General features: G+C 42.1%; 1 protein-coding gene and 1 long non-coding RNA gene across 2 annotated transcripts in view; one reads left to right on the top strand and one right to left on the bottom strand.

The window, feature by feature from the left end:
* The window catches only part of LOC133091067 (uncharacterized), a 70,692-nt gene extending 46,964 nt beyond the window's left edge, over positions 1-23,728 (top strand). The window contains exons 2-3 of the long non-coding RNA XR_009700849.1: positions 22,704-22,751; positions 23,677-23,728. This is a non-coding gene — a long non-coding RNA (uncharacterized LOC133091067). The remainder of the gene's footprint in view (positions 1-22,703; positions 22,752-23,676) is intronic.
* Positions 1-24,026, bottom strand: part of ITK (IL2 inducible T cell kinase) — a 62,926-nt gene that overhangs the window by 29,456 nt on the left and 9,444 nt on the right. Inside the window, exons 2-6 of the mRNA XM_061189913.1 lie at positions 13,713-13,817; positions 12,114-12,195; positions 9,307-9,435; positions 5,719-5,759; positions 2,003-2,154 (exon numbers count right to left, since the gene is read on the bottom strand). Coding sequence (XP_061045896.1) covers positions 2,003-2,154; positions 5,719-5,759; positions 9,307-9,435; positions 12,114-12,195; positions 13,713-13,817 — 509 coding nt within the window. The remainder of the gene's footprint in view (positions 1-2,002; positions 2,155-5,718; positions 5,760-9,306; positions 9,436-12,113; positions 12,196-13,712; positions 13,818-24,026) is intronic.

The following is a 24,026-nucleotide window of genomic DNA, read 5'->3' as shown; positions in this document are numbered from 1 at the left end:
GTTGATTGAAGGGATGAATTTCTGAGTAAGTTCCTCTGGTGTTTGTAGAGCCAGGCAGTCTTGAACCTGTTTCTGCTACGGGCCTCCCCATAACAGGCAAAGAGAAGGTAATGTGACTGGTCTTGTTTGTTTCCCCCAGTCAACTAGAGAGAGAGGTTCCAGATGAGGGGCTTTGGCGTCTGTTCTCAGCTAGCAAGAGACACTGCCTCCAAGATCACAGTTCTTGATCTAATCTTGTTTTATACCCCTCCCTCACTTCCCCTGCAGTCGAGTTGATAAGGCTACTGAAAGAGAAGGTGCCTTGAAAATGTAAGTTTTGATATATATGAAAAGTAAAGCCTTAACCCTAAAGATATTTGTGCACCTCTTTTTTTTTTACTCAACGATTGGTCCTTTTTTTTTTTTGTTAAGTTTAATGATACCCAGTGTTGGCACTCGAATACCCTGTTGGTGGGAATTTGGCAAAATTTTTGAGGGATTTATCTTTCAAAATTAAGACTTCACATAGTCTGACTCACCAGTTCCATAGTTAGAAATGTGAGATATATATTTTTTTCCCAAAGAAAAAAATTTTTTTCAAAAATATATAAATTTCAAAAGATTACCAGGATACACAAGCATGAGCAATGCAAGATCTTCACTGAGCAACCTGGAAACTAAATGTCCCACTATAAAATATTGTCTAAATATTTATAACGCAAACATTCTAAAACTATGCAATTATTTAAAGAATAAGGTAGATATGTATGTGCTGATATGAAAATATCTCTAAGATATATCATTGAAGGTTAAAAGCAAGGTGAAGACCAGAATGGACCACCTTAGTGCAAATGAAAAAAGGATGCATTTGTATACGTATAACTTTTTTGCTTAGGATGCACAAGTAACTTAATAATGAATACTTTTAGGACTGATGTGCGGGCAAATGGAGGGTGGCTTATTTTTATGTATATTCCTCGCTATTGTTAGTTTTTTTTTTTTATAAAACTTTGACATAGGCTATCCAGATGTTGCAATGATGGAATGTTTTCTTTTTCTTTTTAAAATATTTTTAAACTAATAATAACCTCACACTTTGAAAATGTTTAAACCCTTAATATTAATATAGAAATATGTTAATTGCAGTGTTGTTAATATTTGCAAAACATTAGAAACAACCTAAGCATCCAAGAAGGGAATTTGCTAAATTATGGCACACTTTTATGTTGGATTTAGGCAATCACTGAAATCATCTTCTGGAGATGATTCTGGAGACTATTCCAGGGCATAGGTAAATACCTCTGATATTTAAAGGAAGAAAATAAAGCCTTATAAAGCAGTGTGAATCTGATAACTTTAAACTAAGCACTAGTATCTAAGTCATATACATCCCAGAGCATTCTGAAGGTCAATAACAGTAATTTTCCTATATTTCAGATCAGAGGAGGGGTCATAAGATTTTTTTCATTCAAAAGTCCTATAGTGGGCAAACTGTATTTGCACAACTTGATTTTCTCCATGAATCATTCGGATGGCTAGTTCAAAGGCTGTTGGTTTAACTAAATCTTTAGTATTTTTTTCCTGATGCTTCTTAATGTAACCACCAATCTGCACCATCTATACGCACCTTTTCTTTGCACCAAAAATAAGACCCTCACAATGGGATGTACCTTCAACCTCACTTAAGCACTCAAGAACAATGGTGCTTTGTGGAACAAGTTGCCGTTCTCCCAAACTGTGGATGTCAGTGGAAGAACCCAGGAGATTTTTAGATGAGTTTGGAGGCTGGGAGTGCTTGATGGGGTACAGGGAGCCAGTATAGCAAGTGACTGCCTCCCAGCCACTTCTGAGAAGGGGAAAGACCCTTTTCTACTACTTCTTCCTTCCTCGTCCTTCTGCCTCTGCTCTCCTCTCCTAACTCAGTGCCGTGGTCCTGCTGAGAGAGGTAGGACAATCGTTCCAGTATTTTCTTTGTTCCCACCTCACCTCAAAACCTGGGACAGCAACCACGAAGGTGCCTTACCCATTCCTGTCCTGAACTCTCCACCAGTGAATCTCGGAACTGTCCAGCAGGTAGTACTCCTCATTGCGTTGTAGCGTGAGTTCCTGTGGATCATTTGTTTGGTAGTCATACAAGGCAATGACCAAGGTTTCTTCAGGTTCCCGAAGTAACTGCTGGAGGAGGGACACAATAAAATCAAGCAAAGATGTAGAAAGGAGGTAAACTGTGGAACGAGGTCAGCAAGTTCCCGAGCTGTAACTTGCTCTTGGACCCATGCCAGGCCAGACACCGGTTCCTACAATCCATTGGGGGTATTTGCTGAGGCCATTTGCCTGCCTAGTTGGCTTTCTTTATGAGTTAGGCTTATGGTGCTGAATAGGACACAAAGACATTCAATACCTGGAGTACATTGCCTCTCCCATTCTATGTGGTAAATTCTGACCCCAGTGAATTCCCAGCGGCTGTGCTTTTCACAAAAGTCTGCTTGTTTCTTTCCTTGAACCATGTCACAATTCACAGCCTCTCTGCTAGAAGCATCACATTGTTGGCAAAGGGGATGAAGTCAACACTAAATCATTCAGTCCATGCTTTTCTGATTTTATTTGTGGGCCTGTCCAGATCCATAGAGTCATAGACTATTGGAGCTGGAGTGCCTCTGAGAGATCATGTGATTCACTCTTTTGTTTAGAATAGGGAAACTGAGGCCCAGATGGAGAAATGGATGTGGCCAAGTTTAGCAATTGAATTAGCCTTATGCTTTCTCTACTATATCATATGGGACCCCTTGTTCCTCTTGTGGGCTCTCTTGCCTATGTCTCTACTTTTCAGTACGTTTCTTAGGAAGAGATACTGAGAAGTGAAGAGGAGACTGTAAACAATCACAAGGGTTCAGGGTGGGCACACCTGCTACAGGTTGGCAGACTTTGTGAGACAGCAAACATGGGAAGAGATTGAGATTACTGGCTAGAATGAGATTTGGTGATGGGAAATCAAAAGTTCTCTGAGTACATTGAAGCAATCAGTGGCATAAACATACTGGAGATTAAAAAAAAAAATTGTCATACTGATGTAGTGTGTCATCCCAGCTGAGCCCAGATTGGAATTTGAAGTCAAGATTATCTGTGGAGCTTGTGAGGTGAAATATTGGAAACTACAGATAAGAGTTGTTGGGCCTGAGGCTTTCACCCTAAGAGCCAGTGGAGAAAGGAGTTGTTCAAGGGCACCTGAAGATAAAGAAAGGATATGGTATGGTATTCATTTCATTATAGGCCCAACTGATTAATTATTATCAAGAGAAAGGTCAGAGCAGGGTTCTCAAACCATGTGGAACCTTTCCATAGGGGGCATTTTGGACATCTATGGCGGTGTTTCAAAGGTCACAAAGGTTGAGGTGTGCTACTAGCATTGAACGGGAGAGGGTCAAGGATGCAAAACTCTCTGCAGCATCCCACATCCTGTACAACTTTTCAATGTCCTGTTAGACATTCACGTGGTGAGCAGCCTGCTTACAACGATAATGTACAATAACACTCTGAGCCTAGATCCTACCTCAACCCTATACGAAGTACTTGGTTTCCTAGGAATGCAACCACCCTTTACATTGAGGGAAGATTACACTTTGTTTAGTTCAGAACTTGACCACGAGTTGTTTGCCATTTTGGAAAATCGTATCACAGATGGTAATACTAGTTTTGAGTCACTGATACTACATTCCTGTATCAGTTGCATTTGAGCTGCCAAATCCAGCAGGATTCAAATACAGGTGCATTTTATTTTATTATGTTGTCCAGTATAGTCATGCCCCAATATTTGTATATAAAAACATATATGGGTACTTCCTTGGTGGCATAGTGGTTAAGAATCCTCCTGCCAATGCAGGGGACACGGGTTCGATCCCCGGTCCGGAAAGATCCCACATGCTGCAGAGCAACTAAGCCCGTGCGCCACAGCTACTGAGCCCACACGCCTAGAGCCCGTGCTCTGCAACAAGAGAAGCCACTGCAATGAGAAGCCTGCACGCCACAACGAAGAGTAGCTCCCGCTCGCCGCAACTAGAGAAAGCCTGCACGTAGCAACGAAGACCCAACGCAGCCAAAAATAAATAAATAAATAAATAAATAAATAAATTTATTTTTAAAAAAATCAATAAAAGTATAGCTTCTCTAGATGCCAACTCAAGATGCCATCACTCATTAGAAGACAGAACATGAAGGTGAAGGGAGAAGTGAATTCAAGTAATTCAAGATAAAAGAAATGTTACTGTGGATTTAGACGTATGGTTGAAGCTACAGCTGTGATTCCAAAAGCCCTGTGGTTGGAGTGCTAGAGCAGTATAGAGGCTTCTCCTCCAAGAAATCTGAGAAGCCAAGTGGTGGCGTCCAAGGGGAGATGGATAGGCCCTGTTTTCTGACTTTCACCTTCACTGATAGTGAAAACCAGACAGGAGCAAACCAGTCTAAGGTGCAGAAGTGCGGGTTTAGGTGGGACTGTGGGGGGAACCCCCAACAAGCCAGGGCAGGAGGATTCCAAACCATGTTTTCCAGGGTGATGGTGAAATATTCCTTAGAAGATGAATGAAATAAAAAGGGAGAGAGCTCATTTTCTGCTACAATTTCAGTCCACTTCTTTCCTGTTGTGAGGAAGGGGGCTGACGACAAATCTGAAAGCCAGCCCGCTTTTGAGCGACGTAGAACTTCCCTTATGGGGAAGCTGCCAGTCTTTGAAATGTCACCATATTGGCTGGAGGGAAAAAGCGGAGCTCATTCTTCAGGAAGAAGCATGAGGAAGCTGAATCAGTGGGTTCTAGAATAAAGGGCAATTACTCAAATGTGGATATTGGTGCTGCTGTTACCATAAAGTGAGGGCTTAGGTTGATCTTTCTTCTTTTTTTTTTTTTTTTTGTCTTCTTGACTAAATAGCTTCCCGAGAGTTGACTTGATATCACCTAAGTCTTGTAAGTCAGTATATTAGACCGATGTGTGTCAAACTCCAGTGTGCCTCAGGATCACCCGGAAGTTTATTAAAATGCAGATTCCTGGGCTCCTCCCCTAGAATTTGGCATGTAGTAAGTCTGGGGCGGGGCCTGAGAATTTGCATTTCTAACAAGCTCCCAGGTGATGCCGATGCTGCTGGTCCATGGACCACACTTTGAGAACCACCACTCGAGTTCAAGACCACCACACCAGAAACTGCATCCTACTAGCTTGACTACTAAGTTACTGGATGGCCTTGAGAGAACCTCTCGTGGGACTTGCTTTCCCAAGCTTTCACATGAGAATAAAACTATAACCCTCTGAAGTGGCTAGAGAAGATAGTGAGTTTCAAAATAGCTGGTAAAAGTGTGGATGTGCTTTGAAGAATAAAAGGTATTCTCAGATGTATGCTTCCAAACTGCTTGTATGTCAAAGGGTGGGATAAATACACATTTTATATAGCTGTGAGCTGTTATTATGCCCCAACCTAGTCAGGTGCCTGGCTGCAAAGTTTGTTACCAATAAGTGTTTGCTGAGTGAAGGCAGTGGGGTGAAGATCTGGCGGCTTTTACCTGGACACACCCACGAGACAATTCAGGGCCGAGAAACCCATGGTGTTGAGTTCAGCTGCCTCACCACAAATCTGCTGCGTCTGCCCGGCATTTGAGAAACCTGGGCAGATGGGAAACGCAAGTGGGCCCACACCAGAACTGTAGCCCGCGGCGCCGCCGACCCACCGCGCCCGGACCTCGTGCTCTCACTCACCCTGTTGTCTTCAGGAGTAGGAGGAAGAGGCTTCTTTGAAGCTGAAACGAGAAAAACAGAAAAAGAAAATGAGTATGAAACCGAATGTGCCCAACTAAAGGTGAGCGGCAGGGGGCTTTTCAGAGAAAAGGGGCCCCAAAGAGAATGGCAGGAGGGGAGGATGAGACACAGGGCCTGGGTTTTTTCTCTTTCAGCCTGCTCGTTCCCAATCTTGTTTTCCAGGAGACACCAGAGACTTCCAGAAGCCAATATCTGGGCCCCTCTGCCTGTATCCCCAGGAAAAGCCTCGCCCAAAGGGGCTGGTAGCGGTTCTCAGTGTGTGTCCTTCCCAGTGGGCACGGAGCCTTCCACGAAGGCACCTCCACCTGTTAAACCAAGACTTGGAATTTGTGACTCAGGGGGACAGGGACTCACTGGTTTCCTGACGCCCCTGTGGGCTTGAGGAGGGGGTGGATGAGGTGAGAGGTCGTCGTGCTGCTTGTTGAGAGGCCTGGAATCCACTTTCAGTTAGTTATCTTAAGGACTTCGAGTATTTGTTCTTGCTGACTCCCCCAGACAACACCCCAGCACCCCGCTCTGTTTATCTCTTTGTGTCTCCACGGCTCCTTCTCTCTGTGTCTCTTTTCTCTTCTTTCTCTCCCTTTCCCTCTCTCTTCCCTTTCATCTCTCCATCTGTGTCTCTCAGCATTTCTCCTTTGAGGCACTAAAAAAGGTCAAGCCTGGAATCAACGGACCTAAGTTGTGTGTCTGTGTGTCTGGCAGGATGTGTGATTTGGGAGGCAGTGCCCAGGCTTCTGCTCAGTTCAAGGACTTCTTTAACAATTAGAGGTAAACAGGGAGTGGGCTGCATCTGCAGGCGGCGAGCGCCTCATCTCTGCAGGGGGTTGACTTGGAGGTGGGCAGCCTGTGTCAGGGATGTAGTAAGAAGAGATTCACACATTGACACTGGAGCCCAACCCTTGTGCTAACGCCTTAAGCAAGGGCAGGCTTGGGTATTGGGTGTGCAATTAACAGAGAAGAAGGAGACATACATAATAGGAAACATGGTTCCTGTTCGGCACTCAGCTTGGAGCCAGGAGCCAGGTGTCCTAACCCCAGCTCCACCACACACAGGCTGTGTGGACTTGAGCCCCTTCCAGCCCTGAGCATTCTGTGCCTGGTCTCTCTTTCTTTTTCCTCTGGCCTTTCTCTTGCCTTTCTTCCTCCCTCTCTGGGTGAAGTTCGTATGTGGTGAGATCGGGGCCAGTTCTGGTTGCAGACGTAAGTGCTGCTGTGGGTTGGGTATAGCAGAGTCTGTTTAAAACTCAACCACCTCTGCTACTTCCCAGACAGACACACACATACTATCTCAGCTTCAGATTCTTCTGTCCACAGATGAGAAAGGCTCGGAGACACAATTACCATTTATCGCAAGCTCGCTAAGTGCCTGCAGCTGTGCTAAGAGCTTCCCCACCCACACTGAGTCTCCCAATAACCCCACAAAGTAGTTACTTATTCTCATAATCCCCATTTTACAGATGAGGAGACAGGCACAGAGACTCAGAAAGGTTAAGTAACATATATGAAGTCACAGAGCAAGGACGTGAAGGGGCTGGGACTCACACCAGGTGTTTTTCATCCTGAAGCCCTGTGCTCTGAGACCCTGCATGGTACATGTGCCCAACACTGGGAATTCTACAAGCCTTCACTCAGAGTAGATGATCATGTGCTACGTGTACAGTGCAGTGTGCTTCTTGAAAAGTCTGCTCTCAATTCTGTCAAAACTATGGTGCATGACGTTATTTAAACCAAGTCAGAAGAAGGGAAAGTGAGGACAGGCTCAGATGAGGAAATGGTGGTAGACTGCAACTCAAAAGCAGGAGAATCAGCAGGGTGCAGTGGTTAGACCCTGGCTTCATGTGGGGAGGAGCTTAGCATGACCAGTCCTACTCTGGTGAGTCATTCAGATGTTCCTCCCACCTCCATCATGTGTGTACCACTCAGTGGAAGGAAATACTGTCTGCCTTGGATAGGAACAGCTGCTACATGCATGGTGGAAATTGCAAAATAGAAACAGATTCAAAGAATTTCAGAATTGGAAATGGGCTTAGAGAATATTTCATCTTAGGACCCCTAAAACTTCCCCTTCCATTTTAGAGATGAGGATATTAGGGTACTTGATGGCCAAGTGACCCATCCAAGGACCTACAGGAAGGTGCTGGCAGGAATTTGGAGACCACTCTGGCCTTGGAAAGGGCTTTGAGTCACTGAGGCAAGCCCACACCATCCTGTTCTTGTGGTTGATTCCAGTCATATAAAACCTTCCATTTCTTTTTCATGAGATACTAGCCTTCATGAGGATGGTCCACAGGGCTAATGCAGGGGATCACTGACCTCTAAAACTAGGTAAATATTCTTCTGGGCCAAGGGACTGGTAACCTTGAACTTTCTCTCCCAAGGTAGAGGGTGAGAAGAAGTTGTTTTTAAAGTGGCACTAAGAGGGGCTGCAACTCAGGAAGCCGCAGAAAACCCAACCATGTGTTACATTTAGCACATCCGCCTTGGGCTGTCAATCTGAGGTATTAGGTTTTAGTGCAAAAAAGAAACTGATGGATGAGAAAAGTTAAGTAGGGTAAGAGAGGTTGAGAGGAGAGGGCTATGGAAGCAAACAATCCACATGATCCATCATTCCTAGTCAACAGTGGCTTTGCAGAGCGCCTCCTCGCTGTATGACCTGGAGCATATTAAAGTCCTCAAGCCTCCTCTTTCTTTAACATCATACCATCTACCCCAGATGGTTATGAGGAATGGGAGTGTAATGTACGTAAAAGTGCATCAGAGTGGAGTTGCCCTTCACCGGGGGTTCAGGTCCCAAAGTCATCACATAAGATAAAATCGAGGTGCACTCCAATCTGTAGGACCTGGGTCTTTGACCTCAAAGGCCAAAAAACAATATCTTTTGTTTTTGCTTTGCATTTAGGCTGTGGCCTCCTTTTCTCTGAGACTGTGGAGGTCTAGGGCAAGTAAGTATAGGTGGGGAGAAGCCACATTGTAAAATGAGCCGTTTTTTTGGTTTTACTTTCTTCCCCCTCCAAGTGTACAGAGTTCAACTTGTGTAATTGAACACGTGTGATATGATGCCACTGTAATAGATAATATTATGTATCTCTACGTCTGTCTCTACAACTTCAGATTTGAGTAGACTGTGGCAATCAAATTTCCTAACTTGAAGGTATAGTGGTGCTATTCAAACTTTACTGTGCACACAGATCTCCTGGGGATCTTGTTAAAATACAAATTCTTATCCAGTAGACCTAGGAGGGGGCCTAGTATTTGCATTTCTAACTAGCTTCCAGGTGATGTTGATGCCGCTGGTCTAAGAACCACACTTTGAGTAGCAAGGAGTTAAAAAGATATCGGCCTTGAGATGAAAAAACATCAACAGACTGGTGGTAGAGGCGGATGATTGCCTTCTGAAAATTTTGAAATTGTGGACTTTTGCATTCAATCCTGGACACCCCTGGTGATGGGAAGCAAAGAGCCTTTCCTTCCTACTAGTAGAGAGGCCAGTCACTGTACGAAGAAGAATGGGAATTCATAGTCACTTACCATTCTTGGTGGGATCATACTGGGCACAGCCCACAGCAAGCTTCTCTAGTTGAGCACAGCATCTCCATCTCCCGTCCATCCAGAAATTAGGATGATACTTGGGCACCAAACTGTTGTTATTCCTGGTTTCTGAAAGGGGTTGGCACCAGCAGAAGAGTTATTTCCAGGTCAGTCTCTCAAGGGCCACCAACTTTATAATTCCTTGAGATTGACCCTGCTGTGTGAGCTTGCATGAGTATTGCCTAGAATAGTCAGAAAAATGGCCTTTTTTTTCTGGGCATATACATTTATGGAGGAGTGTACATTGAATTTAGGCATCAGCAGATCTGGGTTCTTATCCGGCTCTGCCTTGAGTTAGTTGTGTGTCCTTAGGTTGGGCAAAACCCTCATCTGAGCCCCAGTTCCCACTGTGCCATGATGTTGTTAGACTGGGACCATGGGCCCCACAAAAGTGCCTTAGGGAACTTAGGGAAGGCTGAATAGGTAGGATTCTCACCACTCCATTTCTCCCACCTTCAACTATAGCAACTTCGCTTTTATCCTTTCTAGATTTGTGGCTTTAAAGTCAGATTTTGGTACAGGAAAAAAGAGGCTTTCCTCCTAAAAAAAAAAAAGTATAAAAATACAGAGAACTAGACAGATGATCTCTAATGCTTCTTTCAGCTTTAACATCCTGTGAGTAAAACCCCTCCACCGAGGTAGAACGGCCAATGAGCATAGTTGGGGCCCTTTTGGTTACTTCGTACTTTAGGGTTTGTTCTGTGCCCGTTGACTATTAAACTTGAGAGCACTTCCCAGTTTATCTGGCACTTGCCATTTGGGACTCGCAACAACCTTGGAAGAAGATAAGACTTGTATGTTTATTCTCATTTTTCAGATAGAGGCATCATGGCTCCCGAGATTTCAAATGGCTTGCCTACCCTCAGTCCCCACAGCTACTTAGATTAACATTTTAACCCAGTTCTCCTGCAAATCCAGGGCTTCAGGCTAAATGACAATAATATAATATTAAATGATAATAATAGTAATATGGATTGAGTGCTTTCTTTAGGTATGATTCCAAGTGTCTGACATGTCCTAACACTTTTTTTTTTTAACATCTTTATTGGAGTATAATTGATTTACAATGGTGTGTTTGTTTCTGCTTTATAACAAAGTGAATCAACGTCCTAATGCTTTTAATTCTCAAAATAACCCTATGACTGCCTGTTTCTAGTCAGAATTTATAGCTGAGGAAATGGAGACACTGAAAAGTCAAGGAATTTGCCCAAGGTCACACACTAATAGTTAGCAGAGCTGGAGTTTTCTCCTTAGCAGCCTGGCTCCACATCTCATGTTCATAAACGCTGTGCTGGTTCTGATTATGCTGTCGGGAAGGCGAGTCCTAAGAAGTACCCTTATGATGATCTGAAAACCTTTAAGGCTAGTTGACATTTGTTGGGTTCTGACTATGGGCCTGGATAGTCCCAAGGGCCTTACTCTTAGCAGCTCTGGAGGCAGGTGCTTTTGAAAAAATTTATTTATTAAAGTATAGTTGGGACTTCCCAAGTGGCGCAGTGGTTAAGAATCCTCCTGCCAATGCGGGGGACACGGGTTCGAGCCCAGGTCCGGGAAGATCCCACATGCGGCGGAGCAACTAAGCCCGTGCCACAACTACTGAGCCTGTGCTCTAGAGCTCATTCGCCACAACTACTGAAGCCTGCGCACATAGAGCCCATGCTCCGCAACAAGAGAAGCCACTGCAATGAGAAGCCCTTGCACCGCAACAAAGAGTAGCCCCCGCTCGCTGCAACTAGAGAAAGCCCGCATGTAGCAATGAAGACCCAACGCAGCCAAAAATAAATAATAATAAATAATAAATAAATAAATAAATAAATAAATAAATAAATAAATAAATAAATTTATTTAAAAAAAAGTATAGTTGACTTACGATATTAGTTTCAGGTGCACAACGTAGTGATTCAGTGTTTTTGTAGATTACATACCATACAAAGTTATTATAAAATAGTGACTCTCTTCCCTGTGCTGTACATTACATCCCTGTGACTTATTTATTTTATGACTGGTAGTTTGTACCTCTTAATCCCCTTCATCTATTTTGCCCCTCCTCTCACCCCTCTCTGCTCTGGAGACTGCTAGTTTGTTCTCTGTTTATGTGAGTCTGTTTCTATTTTGTTACATTCATTTGTTTTATTTTTTAGATTCCACATATAAGTGAAAACATACAGCATTTGTCTTTCTCTGTCTGACTTATTCTACTTAGCATAATACCAGGAGGCAGGTACTATTATTTTTATTCCCTCCTTCTCCCCTTGTTAAAAACAGATGGAGAAACTGAAGCACAGAGCAGTTAAGGAAGTTGCCCAAGCACACATGGCCAGTGAGTGGCAGAGCCAGGATTCAAACCCAGGTCATCTAACTCAAGGGCCCACGTTCTTATTCTTCATACTATACGAGGGGTCAGCAGACTTTTTCTTAAAGGACCAGATAGTAAATATTTTAGGTTTTGCTCACCAGCAGGCACAATTGATATATTATGGAGGTACTTACATAACCCTTTTAAATAGAACCATTAAAAAATATTAAAAACATCCTTATCTCAGACCTTTACAAAAGCAGGTGGCAGGGAGGATTTGCCTGACCCTGTACTGTACTGGTTGTTACCCAAGTTGAAAACGTGGGACCCTCCACCAACACCGAAAGGGAGAAATGTTTGACCATCAGCCGCCCTTTAGTCTATCACGGAGCTCAAGCCTTCTAGAGGATCTAGGCATCTCAGGGATTCAACTGCACAGGGGGTTAATTACCTTCTTTAAGGGCCAGCACCCAGCGCTGCCGGCTCTCGCGATCTGGAGCAAACACATATAGGAGGTAGTTGTCATGCACAACCTGGAAACACACACAGAGTTCAAGGTGAACAGTGCAGCCAGAGATGTATGACTGACAGCAGGCCCACCTGGCTTACTGGGCCAAGAGTGGGGTCTCAAGTTGTCATCAAAAAGGCAAACATTTGGGTAATTTAGGGACTAGTGTCCTTTTTATCCAGCTGTTTGGATGCTGTGCAGATACAGGGTGAAACCCCACAGCTCACCTTCGAATACATGTCACCAGTATGCCATCACTAAATTCAAATAGCTGGAGAAAAGAGTTCTCCACTTACCTAGACAGGACGTTTACTTCTCATATTAATTTTTCAGTGATTAAAAAAAATTCTGGCATATGAAAGAGTAAGATATTAGATGATAAATATATAATCGAGATTTTTTAAAACTTCTTAATTTGAAATAAGACACCCAAGAATTTCCAAAGATAGTACAGAGTTCCTGTATACTTTTCACCCACATTTCTCCAATGATAACATCTTACATAACATAGTATGTTTTTAAAATCAGGAAATTGATATTGATCAAATACTATTAATGTACTACAGATCTTTGGATTTCACCAGGCTTTTTTTTTTTTTTTTCCATGCACTCATTTGTAATTGGAATTTTAATGATGGGAAAAATGTGTGTTATTCCTTTTACTTTTGGTACTAAAAATTCCAACTTGTGGAGGTCATATTTCTAGTAAGAAAAAAGTCCTTTTTTATGCCACATTAAAAAATGGAATATTAATTCCTCAGATTGGTAAACATGAACGGTACCCTAGGATGTGCAAGAAGATACTCACTCTTTCAGAACCATAAATGTCAAGAGTGGTAACGAGATTTAGATGATGTCATGACCTAAAGACTAAATATACTCTCCACCAGCTCTGTCCAATAAAACTTTCTGCAGTGATGGAAATGTTCTAAAATCTGTGCTGTTCAATAAATTAGCCACTAGCCACGTGTGGCTATTGAAGGTGTGAAAAGTTTATTCATTGAATGTGGCTTAGTGTGACTCAGGAGCTGATTAATATTGTGTAATTTAAATTAATTTACATTTAAATGTAAACATCCGCATGTGGCTACTGGCTACTGTATTGGACAGCACAACTCCATATAGTTCTCAGATTATAAAATCTGAGTCTTTTTACTCCAGGACCTCCAAGCAATTTATAACCAAGTATTGTAATCTGTTGTCCCAAGTCATGAGTAAACCACCCTTATGGAATATTAGGCTTGGGGGCCTTGATAGTATTTTTTCTCCCCCCAGGAGTAGAGTACTTAGGACTTTCCTTGAGGTGGGGAAGACATGAGGGAAAGGGAAATGAATGACAACTTTTTCAAGATTTTGTGGTTAATCTTTGTTGAATGAATGAATGCATCATCGGTTGAAAGAAAACAGCAATTTCTTCTGGGCTTGGTCTAAGTTCTAACCCTTGACCAGAGTCATCTCTGTCCCACCTTCTTGTACAATGACTGAGCATTTTAACCATTGTCCAAGGAATGGGGAACTAGCCCCCTTCCCTGATGCACTTACCTGAAATGGATATTTATAGTGGCATGGGATGATAATGTCACTTTTTACAATCTCAACACATTTGATTCGGGAAAGTTCAATGGAGCCCTTCAAAGTGCGCTTTTTCTGTGGGGAGAAAAAGCACATTCCATTTAAGGAAGAAGGAAGACAATATTTTTGTCCAGGCTGCTTCTAGAAATACATTACTAGATAAGATCCATTGTAAACCAACCCTCCAAATACCCAGAAGCTCCTTCTCAGCCCTCAGTGCCTGAGAAGAACACTCTGAGCAGACTTCTGGGAGAACATGTTATTTGAATCATCTTTTTGATGGAGTGACTGACTTCTGTTCATTGAGCCACTGTGCCTTACATCCCAGTTACCTTGTGACAAACAGCAGCATTTGCAGAACTTACAGCTGGGATGGGTAGTGCAATCTGTGGGAAACCACACATGTGCCAGTTTTTTTCTGCTTTGTGCCTATTCATGGCCTTATTAGCATAGTAAGTGAGCTCAGGCCTGACCTGGTTGGTGACAAATACCTTTAGTGGCACCTTTCTTTTCTATATCTGCCTTCTCTGTGTCCCTTAGTTATCCATGGTCCCACAATGGCACCCCTGTAGGACATTCCTGACTCTGCTCTGTAACTATCCCTTCTCCACACCCCCATTAAATTTTACTGGCCCCGTGTCTCATTTCCTTGGAAGCTGCTAGATGTATTCCTTGATAACTAATTCACATGATGGTCTTTGTGATTTATAACCATGTCACATGTTACCCATTTCTAAGGGTCCTCGTCCTTGGATCCCAGGGGATGTTAGGTTGGTAGACGATAAGGGTCCATAGAAGGGTAGTTAGGGAAAAGCTTTTGGAGAGTAGGAGCCTTTCACAGGTGCCTGGAATTAGGCTTCCATTGAGAATAGAGTTTAATTCAGTTATGGAACCAGTTGCAAAACACTTCATTTTAGCTTATCCTTAAAAAAGAGGTAGCACAGAGGGTGGTGAATCAGGCACAAGGTTGGAAAGGGCTAGGGACAAAGTTGGGCTCTGCTTCTAACCAGCTCTGTGACCTTGGGTCATTCATCTAACCTCCCTGAACTTCAGTTTCCACGTCTGAGAACTGAGGATAATAATGCCTACCCTTTAAGTGTTGATTGCAGAATAAAATGGGAGTATGTAAACAAATTCCCTGGCTTATGATATGTGCCCTCAATAAAGGGTACCCTCCCAATGAAAGAGGTTAAAGAAGTCCTAACTATGGCAAGAGAGTTGTGATATATGAGGGCACTTGGTGGGTATTTGGGAAGTATGACATCATCAAATTCTCCAGAAATGAGCTCAGGCTCTACTTACCACTTTTTGATACTCAGCCTAATGGCTAGCCTTTGCTTTAGTAGCTGAGGCACAGAATTGATATGAAAAAAAGTCCAGATGTGAGAAGTACTCTCTATTGAATACAGGGAAGTTTTGTGGTATTTCTTTTTTTTTAATTTTCTTTCTGAAAACAAATTTATTCATTTTTGAAAGTACAAAATCTATCCATGTTCATGGTAACAAATAAAACATTATGGAGGTATGTTAAGAAAATATTTCTAGTATTTTAGTATCCTATCCTTCTCCACAACTCTGAGCTAGCCAAGGTTAACCATTTGGAATGTATTTATCTTTCCCATTTGGAATGTATTTATCTTTCCCACACATATTTATAGAATATATAAAACAAAAATGAGCATCTCTTCCACATAGTGGTCTCCAGTGTGCTTTCGTAATCTCAGGATGTATTAAGAGGTCAGTCTTCCCTTAAAAACCTCTGAAAACATGTGCCCTTTGGACCCAAACTCTCTTCTCATTTAGAGTCTTTCAGAGCTAGAAATACATATCCTGATACTGCCCATAATCATAGTCTTTGCAGTGGGTAATCTGTTTTCAAAAGCAGAAGAGCACAAGAGAGCTGTTTTCTCAAAAACCACCTGCAGCTACAGGTGATAAACAGGGAGTCTGAGCTTTGAGGTTATCTTGGTTTTCAACCTCTGTTGGGTTATTTCCTTAGTAGTGTACATGGTAAAATGCAACAGAAGGCTCATGGCAGTAACAGGACCACTCTGTTTGCAGACATTTTTGTCACTGGAACTCCTGCATTCCTGAGGGTAGAGACCAGGACATCTGTTACCATATCCCCCAAGCCTATCACAGCGGCTGGTCCACCATGGGTACCCAGTTAGGATGATATAAACGAAGGGTGCCGAGTTGGAACTCAGCTTAGATAGTCTCATCAGACTTAAGGCTAATGCGTTTAGGAATATTCCTGAATATGCATTCAGGAATATTTATTGAGGGCCAGTTCTGAGCCAGGTGCTGTTCTGAGTGCAGGAAATAGAGAGATGAACATGGTAGACCTTCTCATGGAGCTCTAGTCTAGTTGGGAAGGCAGACAATATATACAAGTGCTCTAAGGAGAATAGGACAGGTTGATGTGGTCAACTGGTGGTCAGGGCAGCCCTCACTGGAGACAGGGCATTTGAGAAGAGATCAGAAAGTCAAAAAAGGAGCCAGATAGGAGAAGGCCTGGGAGAGTGAGCACTGAGGTAGAATAAACAGCAAGAGCAAAAGCCCTGGGGTAGAAACATTCTGGATAAGTATCAGTTGTTAATAGCCTGGGATCATCATAATCAGGGCATCAGGTGGACGTAAATAGTAACTGGAGTTGTGACTAGGGATACAAATTCTATGTGAAGTTCTAAAGCAGTGCTAACCCACAGAAACATAATGTGAGCCATATATGGAATTTAAAAATTTCTAGTAGCCACACTAAAAATAGCAAAAAGAAACAAGTACAATTAATTTTAAGAACACAGTATTTTGTTTAACCCAGTATTTCTAAATATTATCATTTCCACATGTTATCAACATAAAAAATTGAGAGCTATTCTGTTTAAGGACTAAGACTTTGTGTATTTTACAAGATATCTCAATTTGGATTCTCCACATTGCAAGTGATCAGTAGTCACACATGACTGGTGGCTACCTTATTAGACAGTGTGGCTTCAAGACTTCCAGGGAAGATTTCTCTAAACTCAGATGATCTTCTTTGACTTCTTAATATTCGTTGAGTTCCAACATGGATTTTAAGAGACTGTCAGGTGAGCCTTCGGTTGAAATGGATTTCACATTCTATCATCAAAGTTCACTCTCAGCCCCAGAGGAGTGATCAGGTTCCCCCCTCACAATGCGTCCTGCTTGGTCAGTCTCTCTGACATCCTGAGGCCAGTTCTCCTCAGATCTCCAAAGATGCTACGTGGTAAATAGCAGGGTCAGCTGTGCCTTCCCCGAGCTGGGCAGTGGGGACAGTCGGTCAGTGAGCTAAACACAGCTTTGTCTCTGGGAAATGGCGACTGCCTGTAATCATCCCAAACAACTGCGCTATTTCTGAAAAATGCCAGCGTAAAACCTTCCAAGGAAGCCACATGAAAGCCACCAGAGAAAGAGAGACACCAAGTAAAGCAGGTCCTCTTTCTTCCTTGTTATTCCATCTGCACCCCTTGAGGTGAAAATCACAGAACTTCACTTGGCCTTGTCTCTTTTCTTGGCCACATTCAAAGCTGTCCTCATATTGCAAAGCTTCACCCCGGACATTTGATGTATGTCAAACACAACCTAAAAAGATGCTGATGCCCACATATTTGTACAAGGTAAGCTTGTGCAAGTGGCTTTTATATCGCCTTTCTTTTTATGTTAATGTATCCTATGAAATAGAATTTTGGATTGTGACTTTTAAAGAAGGCAGGAAAGAACAAAAGACCATAACATTTGGGAGCATTTCCTATACTTCAGGCACTCAACAGGACATCTCATTTAATCACAGTCCTACAGAGTATTATTCCCCCATTTTGCAGGTGAGGACATTGAGGTAAGAGGGGCCAAGTCTCTTTATAAGTGAGCATACAAGCTCAACTCTGTGACTCCAGAGCCTGAGTGCTTAATGACTGCTTCATGGCTTTGCACCTGCCCTGACTTAAGGTAGGAGACTTTCATTCCCCAAACCCAACGCTGAACAATCAATTGCATGACCAATTTCTGTAAGCCGTGACCCAGTAGAGATTTGTTTCTGCCTCATTTGGTTGTGAAATGTTTGGTTGTGTATGTTGGATTTCAAAGTGGTAGCACAGAGCTCCCTCTTCGCTCCTATAACGTTGGTGCCTTGGCTGCTCAGCTAGTCCAGCAGATACATCAGTAAGAAGCTGTGTGTCAGTTACCCATGAAAGAGGACATCTCCACCCTTCTGAAAAACAGTAGAACTTCAGCCTTCTCCTCCAGTGAGGCTGAGTGAGAGAGAAACGGAACTTTCACATCAGGCAAACCCATGTCTGCCTGACCAGCTGTGCAACCTCAGGCAAGTGTCTCAACTTCTCTGTTGCCTTGTTTTTTTTAAGTGGAAATAATAACTGTCCCTGAATCAGTGGGTTAACTTAGAGAATTTAAAAGATCTACATAAACCTACTAGCAAAAGAAAATCATTCAAATGATAAACCAACCACCCAAGTGTTACTTCCTTTCCTTTCCTTCTCCAAATGCTGCCCATAGAACAAGACCTCACTCTCTTGTCTTTATGTGTCCACATTTTCTTTGGGGTTTTCTTTCAGGCAAATATGTAACTGAGAACCACCATTTGGGAGGACAACATTAATATTTAACTGGTGATCCTGGTGATTTTGACATTCCGGAGTTATTTGTTTACTTTGCCAATTATTTGTAAAACCAGGGCAAAACCTTGAAAGGGGCCTGTTGCCTGGTCTTCCCAGCTGTGTCACATTTGCTTTCATTTTAGCAAATGTGAGGACTTTAGCTCTCTGCTTCCCTTCCCCCTCGCCCGTCAAAACCTCGCCCAAATAGTCATTCACCTAAGATTTAACTTCCTGAGAGCTTAAGGCTTGATTTGTTTCACAGGAGTTTGGATTAGGACAGGTTTAGAGACTTAAACCTAGAGGGAGATTTGATAATCAGATTTCAAGCATCAACTGGGAGAGTGTTTTTCAAAGGGAACCAGTAGTTTTCAAAGGGGAGCGATGCCTTTAAGACTTTCTCGGGGACTTCCCTGGTGGCGCAGTGGTTAAGAATCCACCTGCCAATGCAGGGAACATGGGTCCGAGCCCTGGTCTGGTAAGATCCCACATGCCGCGGAGCAACTAAGCCTGTGCGCCACAACTACTGAGCCTGCACTCTAGAGCCCGAGAGCCACAACTACTGAAGCCCGCGTGCCTAGAGCCCGTGCTCCACAACAAGAGAAGCCACCGCAATGAGAAGCCCACGCACCGCAACAAAGAGTAGCCCCCGCTCACCGCAACTAGAGAAAGCCGCGCGCAGCAACGAAGACCCAACACAGCCAAAAATAATTAAAAAAAAAAAAAAGGCTTTCTCGGATCGCACTGTAAAAGGAGCCACATGCTGCTTTTATCAGAGTTTCTTTAAGATTAGGAAATATTTTTGATGATTTTAACCAGGCATTTTGAATATTTTGTTCATTGCTTCTGGCCTGTGGTACAGCCAGCCATTGTACCAATCTGAAATGGCACAATGATGCAATTGAAATGAAAACTGATGTCATGTGAGGTGAAACTTCAGTGACTGACTTGGGGGTTGCTTTCGCCCACGCCTACCAGAATTCCGACTATCAGTTCTAAGATTGGTTTTAGGAGCTTTCCTGGATTCTAGTCCCATCCCCTCTGCAAAACATGCTGGAGGTAACCCACGAGTTCCCTCCCAGTCTCCCAATGCAGCTGTCTTTTATGGCAAAAGGAACCCTCATGCTGAAGGGGAGACAAGCAGAAATTCGGAACTTGGAAAAGTCATGGTTGGAATCCCTATGAGAACAAGTAATATTGGGCAGGTTGTCTCAGTTCTCTGGGCTTAGTTCTCTTAGGTCTTCCGAATCATTTAGTTCTTGGGGAGTAGGGATGCTGCTGACAGCTGCAACTCAGGGTTATAATGACCTGAGCTACTTGGTACCTGATAAAGATGTGATCTCAATGGAAAAAGCAGCGTCTTCTAGAACACCAGTGTAATTTGTAATTAGCTGTTGCTGGTTCTTCCCCAGTCCATGTTCACCTGGACCTACCCCCACTAAACTTTCAAGTTCTGGGAAGATCTGGAGCTAAGGTAGCAGGTTTCGAGGCACCTAGACTGACTTAAAGCCAGGAAACTATGATCTATCCCACACCTGCCTTCTTTTCTTTCCACAAAACCTTTTAGTCACGGCCAAACCAGAGTAAACTGGCTTTCCTCATCTCAGCTTTTCACACCATGGTTTACGATGAGGCTGGTTGTGCTGTGGGGAAAACACTCAAGCTTCCCTTAAAGTCCGCCATCTCATTAGTAGTAGCACCCTGACTACCTGAAAATAAAAGGATTTTACTCACCCTCTCCCCACCTCCCCACACAAACAAAAAAACAAGAAGAAAGGAAGAAAGAAAAGAAAAGAAACAGGACTATACTCTCATACAGTTTCCAGACTCACTTTGGGATCCTCTATTAAAATCATGAATGCGTTTTCTCACAAGAAGCTATTAAGAGCAGATACTCCTGGGAGTAGTTCTGGGGTTTGGGAGTAGGAAGTAGAGAGACTTTCTTTTCACCTCATATCCCTCTATACTGTTTCACTATTTTACCATGAACGTGTATTTCTTTTATTGTATTTAAAAGCAGTTAACTAAAATAAATAAATACATTTCCCTTATAGGATTTATCCTATGGAAACATTTGTTCAAAATATAAAGACGTAGGAAAATCCTTGTGGCATTATTTATTACGCTGAAAAGTCTAGAGAAACCTAAATATCCACCAATAGACAAACGGTCAGATTAGTTATGGTTCATCTATCTTGTGACCACTCTGTAGCCATCAACAAAGAGTAAAGCTGGTCTATACGGAGGGGAAATATATATATATATATATAAAGTGTAAAAAGTAGGTTTAGAACAATAGCTGGAGCATCATCTCATTTTTGGGAAAAGAGATAATAAAATATATATTAATATGTTCAATAATCAAAGAAATAATACAAGAAGTAACACTGCTACACTGGTTCTCTCTTGTGGATGACACTATGGAAGAGTTCTGCAGGGTAAGTTATATATTATTATAATATTTGAAGTTTTTGCCGTGAGCATGTAAATTTACTGAGCAGAAAAATAAAAATACTATTTTAAAGCAGTCACAAATTTTAAAAACACCACACTGTAATACGGGTTTGGCAGATGACTATGGGAGAAGGCCAAGTGGTACACATCAAATGCTGGGTGTGCGAAATGACGCAGCTCTTTGCCTTTATAACCTCATGACCCCTTTAGCAGTCAGTGGCAGCCAGGCGGCACCTGCCACCTGCTCTTCTGTATCCGTGGAGGTTCAAGTTCACGACATTTCCTCTCATGCTCTCCTTGAGCGCTAGTCATTTTCTTTATAGATTAATAAACAGCTCTGTGTGCTTTTATGTGGTGTATTTGTCTTAGAGGTGAAGCAACAATTCAGGAATAATTCCAGCCTCATTCTTCTTAGCAGTGATCTTAGTGATCTTAGCCTTAAAAAAGCATGTTCGTTTAAATTTGCTTACAAAAGTGGATAGAGGGAAAAGGACTTAATGTGGAAATTAAGAGCAAGACCTAAGTGGTACAGAGTAGACCCTGAAGGTGTCCTGCACATTTTCTCTCTCAGCATCTCTGGTCTTTGAATGCTCTTTCAAAGCCTTCCTTCTTTCCAATATAGGGCATATTAGATTTCGAATGAGTTTGAAAGAATGTATTTTTGAATCTACCTTTCGAGCACTGGCAATTCAGTAGCCAAAGTATATAAATGGATAACAACTTCATTAGATTTCAGGAAATAACTCCTTGCACAGAGATGATGTTCAATTGATTATTTGTTACTTGGTTGATTGAGGGAACAGCAGGTAGGACCAAGTGTGCAGCAAAAAGTAATATTTGTGGACTCCATGACAAAACTCTTAATAGAAATGATTTGAAAAAGACATCTAGAATGATGGGCAAGTGGATAACAATTTCTTGACAACGTAGAGGTAAGTTAAAACTAGCCTGCCCAAAGGTTTTAGCTAATAGATAAAGAGCTCCTGAAAATTATTAAGGTAGATACTAACAACATTATAGAAAGATGGGCAAAAGGGATCTAAACTGCTCTTAAACATATGAAAAGATGCTCACTGACTATAATAATAGACGTGTGAATAAATTTTACTGATATACCATTTTTTAAGTCTATCAGACTTGCAAAGATCAAAACATATGATAATACTGTTGGTGAGGTTTTGAGAAAACAAGAATTTTACACGTGGCCCTGGAGAATGTTGATTGGTACAACTTCTGTGGAGAATAACTAGGTCATGTTCAGCAAAATAACAGATGCAAATATCCTTTGACACAGCAATCCCACTTCTAGAAATGTTTTCTATAGACCACAGCTTCCCAGCCTTGGCACTATTAACATTTTGGGCGGAATAATTCTTTGTTGTGAGTTTGTCCTGTGCATTGTAGGATACTTAACATCCCTGGCTGTACCCACCAAAGCCAATAGCACCCCCCTTCCCCAGTTATGACAACCAAAAATTTCCAGACATTGCCAGTGGTGGGCAATATTGCCCCTGGTTAAGACATATTCATACATACAGAAAGAGAGATACCTATACGGTTATTCATTCCTCATTGTTTGTAATGACAAAAAAATTGGAAACAGACTAAATGTCCATCAAGATAGTTTTTTTATCCATACAACAAAATATTATGCAATCCCCCCCCCAAAAAAAAGAATAAAGAAGCCCCTTGCATATCAGTATGGATTGATCTTCAAGAAGTATTGCTAATCAACCAAAAGAAAACTTAGGAAGTGTATGTAGCATATGCTACCATTGTATAAAAAGGAGGGAAAGAAGAAAGTTTATTTGTATTTATATATATGTGCATAAAGAATCATTGGAAGAGCTGATAAGTTGATTATGTTGGTTGCTTTCAGGCAAGGAAGCAGTGTGGGATCAAACTACAAGGAATCCCTAATCCTAAGGTAAGTTGTTGCTTTTGTACTTACAGCTGCTATTGTGACCTTGGGCAAATTGCTTAACTTCCCTGTGTCTCGATTGCTTCCTCTCTAAAACAGAATTTGACTTTTATCTCCTTCAAAGAATTGTGAGGATAAACGCGAAAAATCCATTGTTGATGCTGTTGTTGTGTTGTCATTCAGGTAGGCCCGCTGAGCTAACAGGAGCATTCCTACTGGTCCCCACTCAGGACTTCATTAGACAGTGTTGGAAACTCACCAATGAGTCCTTGCCCCAACTCTCCCTTCTCAGTCACCATGGCTGCTATTACAAGACTTCTCAGACCCAAACAAGCCTAGATCTGAAAATATCCATTGTAGAACACTTAATCCAACTTTAATATTTGTCCCAGATGTCTGACCTAAGAAAAGATACTTAGCCTTTCCAAGCCTCTGTTTTTCTCATCAATACAATGGGGATAACATTAGGACCTACTGCATGTGGTTATTGTGAATATTTTTGATATGATACATGTAAAGCTGTTAATCTGGTACCCTGAAACACAGCAAGGACTCATTAGGTATTGGCTCATATTATTCTAAATTTTATGTTGGTTACATTTGAAATGACTGCCTTCTTTTTTAGGGTGCATTCTTGGGTTCATGCCTGGACTTTGATAACATGGTTTTTTATCAGCCATACAGTTATTAACCTTCTCTTAGCTGTATTACTTCCTGGAAAGATTTCCATATTTAACTAATCTCCATGTCTATTTGTGAATTCCTGATATCATTGGCAGTGAGATACAATCACGTAGTTTCCACTTCTTTTGAGCTGGTGGGGTCTTTAGAGATCATACAATCCAACTTTTTATGTTAGAGATGAGGCTTCAAGGTGAAATGACTTTCTAAACTAGCTGTTATCTTTTCATTTCTACTATTCAATTTACAGCCTGGGGAGACCGAGGTCATAGAATTGGAAGCACCTTGGTGATTATTGCAGGTCAAGGGTAAGGCCAAGAGGGTAGGGTTCTGGGCAGCCTCCTTGTTCTCGCTTCAACTAGAACACTTCCTCTTCTGCTTCACATATGGGAATGGGAATAACACGTGTAATTTTGTACTAAAAGGGGGCTCCAGTCTTTAAAAAGTTGGAAAACTTTGATCTAGTCCAATCCCTTGATACTATGGACAAGATAACCAAATCCCAGATAGAAGAAGGACTTGACCAAGGTCACCCAGATTAATCAGTACCAGGTCCCCATTCTGTTAAGCTGCTGTGTTGTTGCTTTCTCACCTTATCTC

The sequence above is a fragment of the Eubalaena glacialis genome, chromosome 4 (genome assembly GCF_028564815.1).
Source record: "Eubalaena glacialis isolate mEubGla1 chromosome 4, mEubGla1.1.hap2.+ XY, whole genome shotgun sequence".
Lineage (NCBI taxonomy): Eukaryota > Metazoa > Chordata > Mammalia > Artiodactyla > Balaenidae > Eubalaena > Eubalaena glacialis.
The sequence above is the reverse complement of the archived record's forward strand: the minus strand, read 5'-3'. Positions and strand labels throughout refer to the sequence as shown.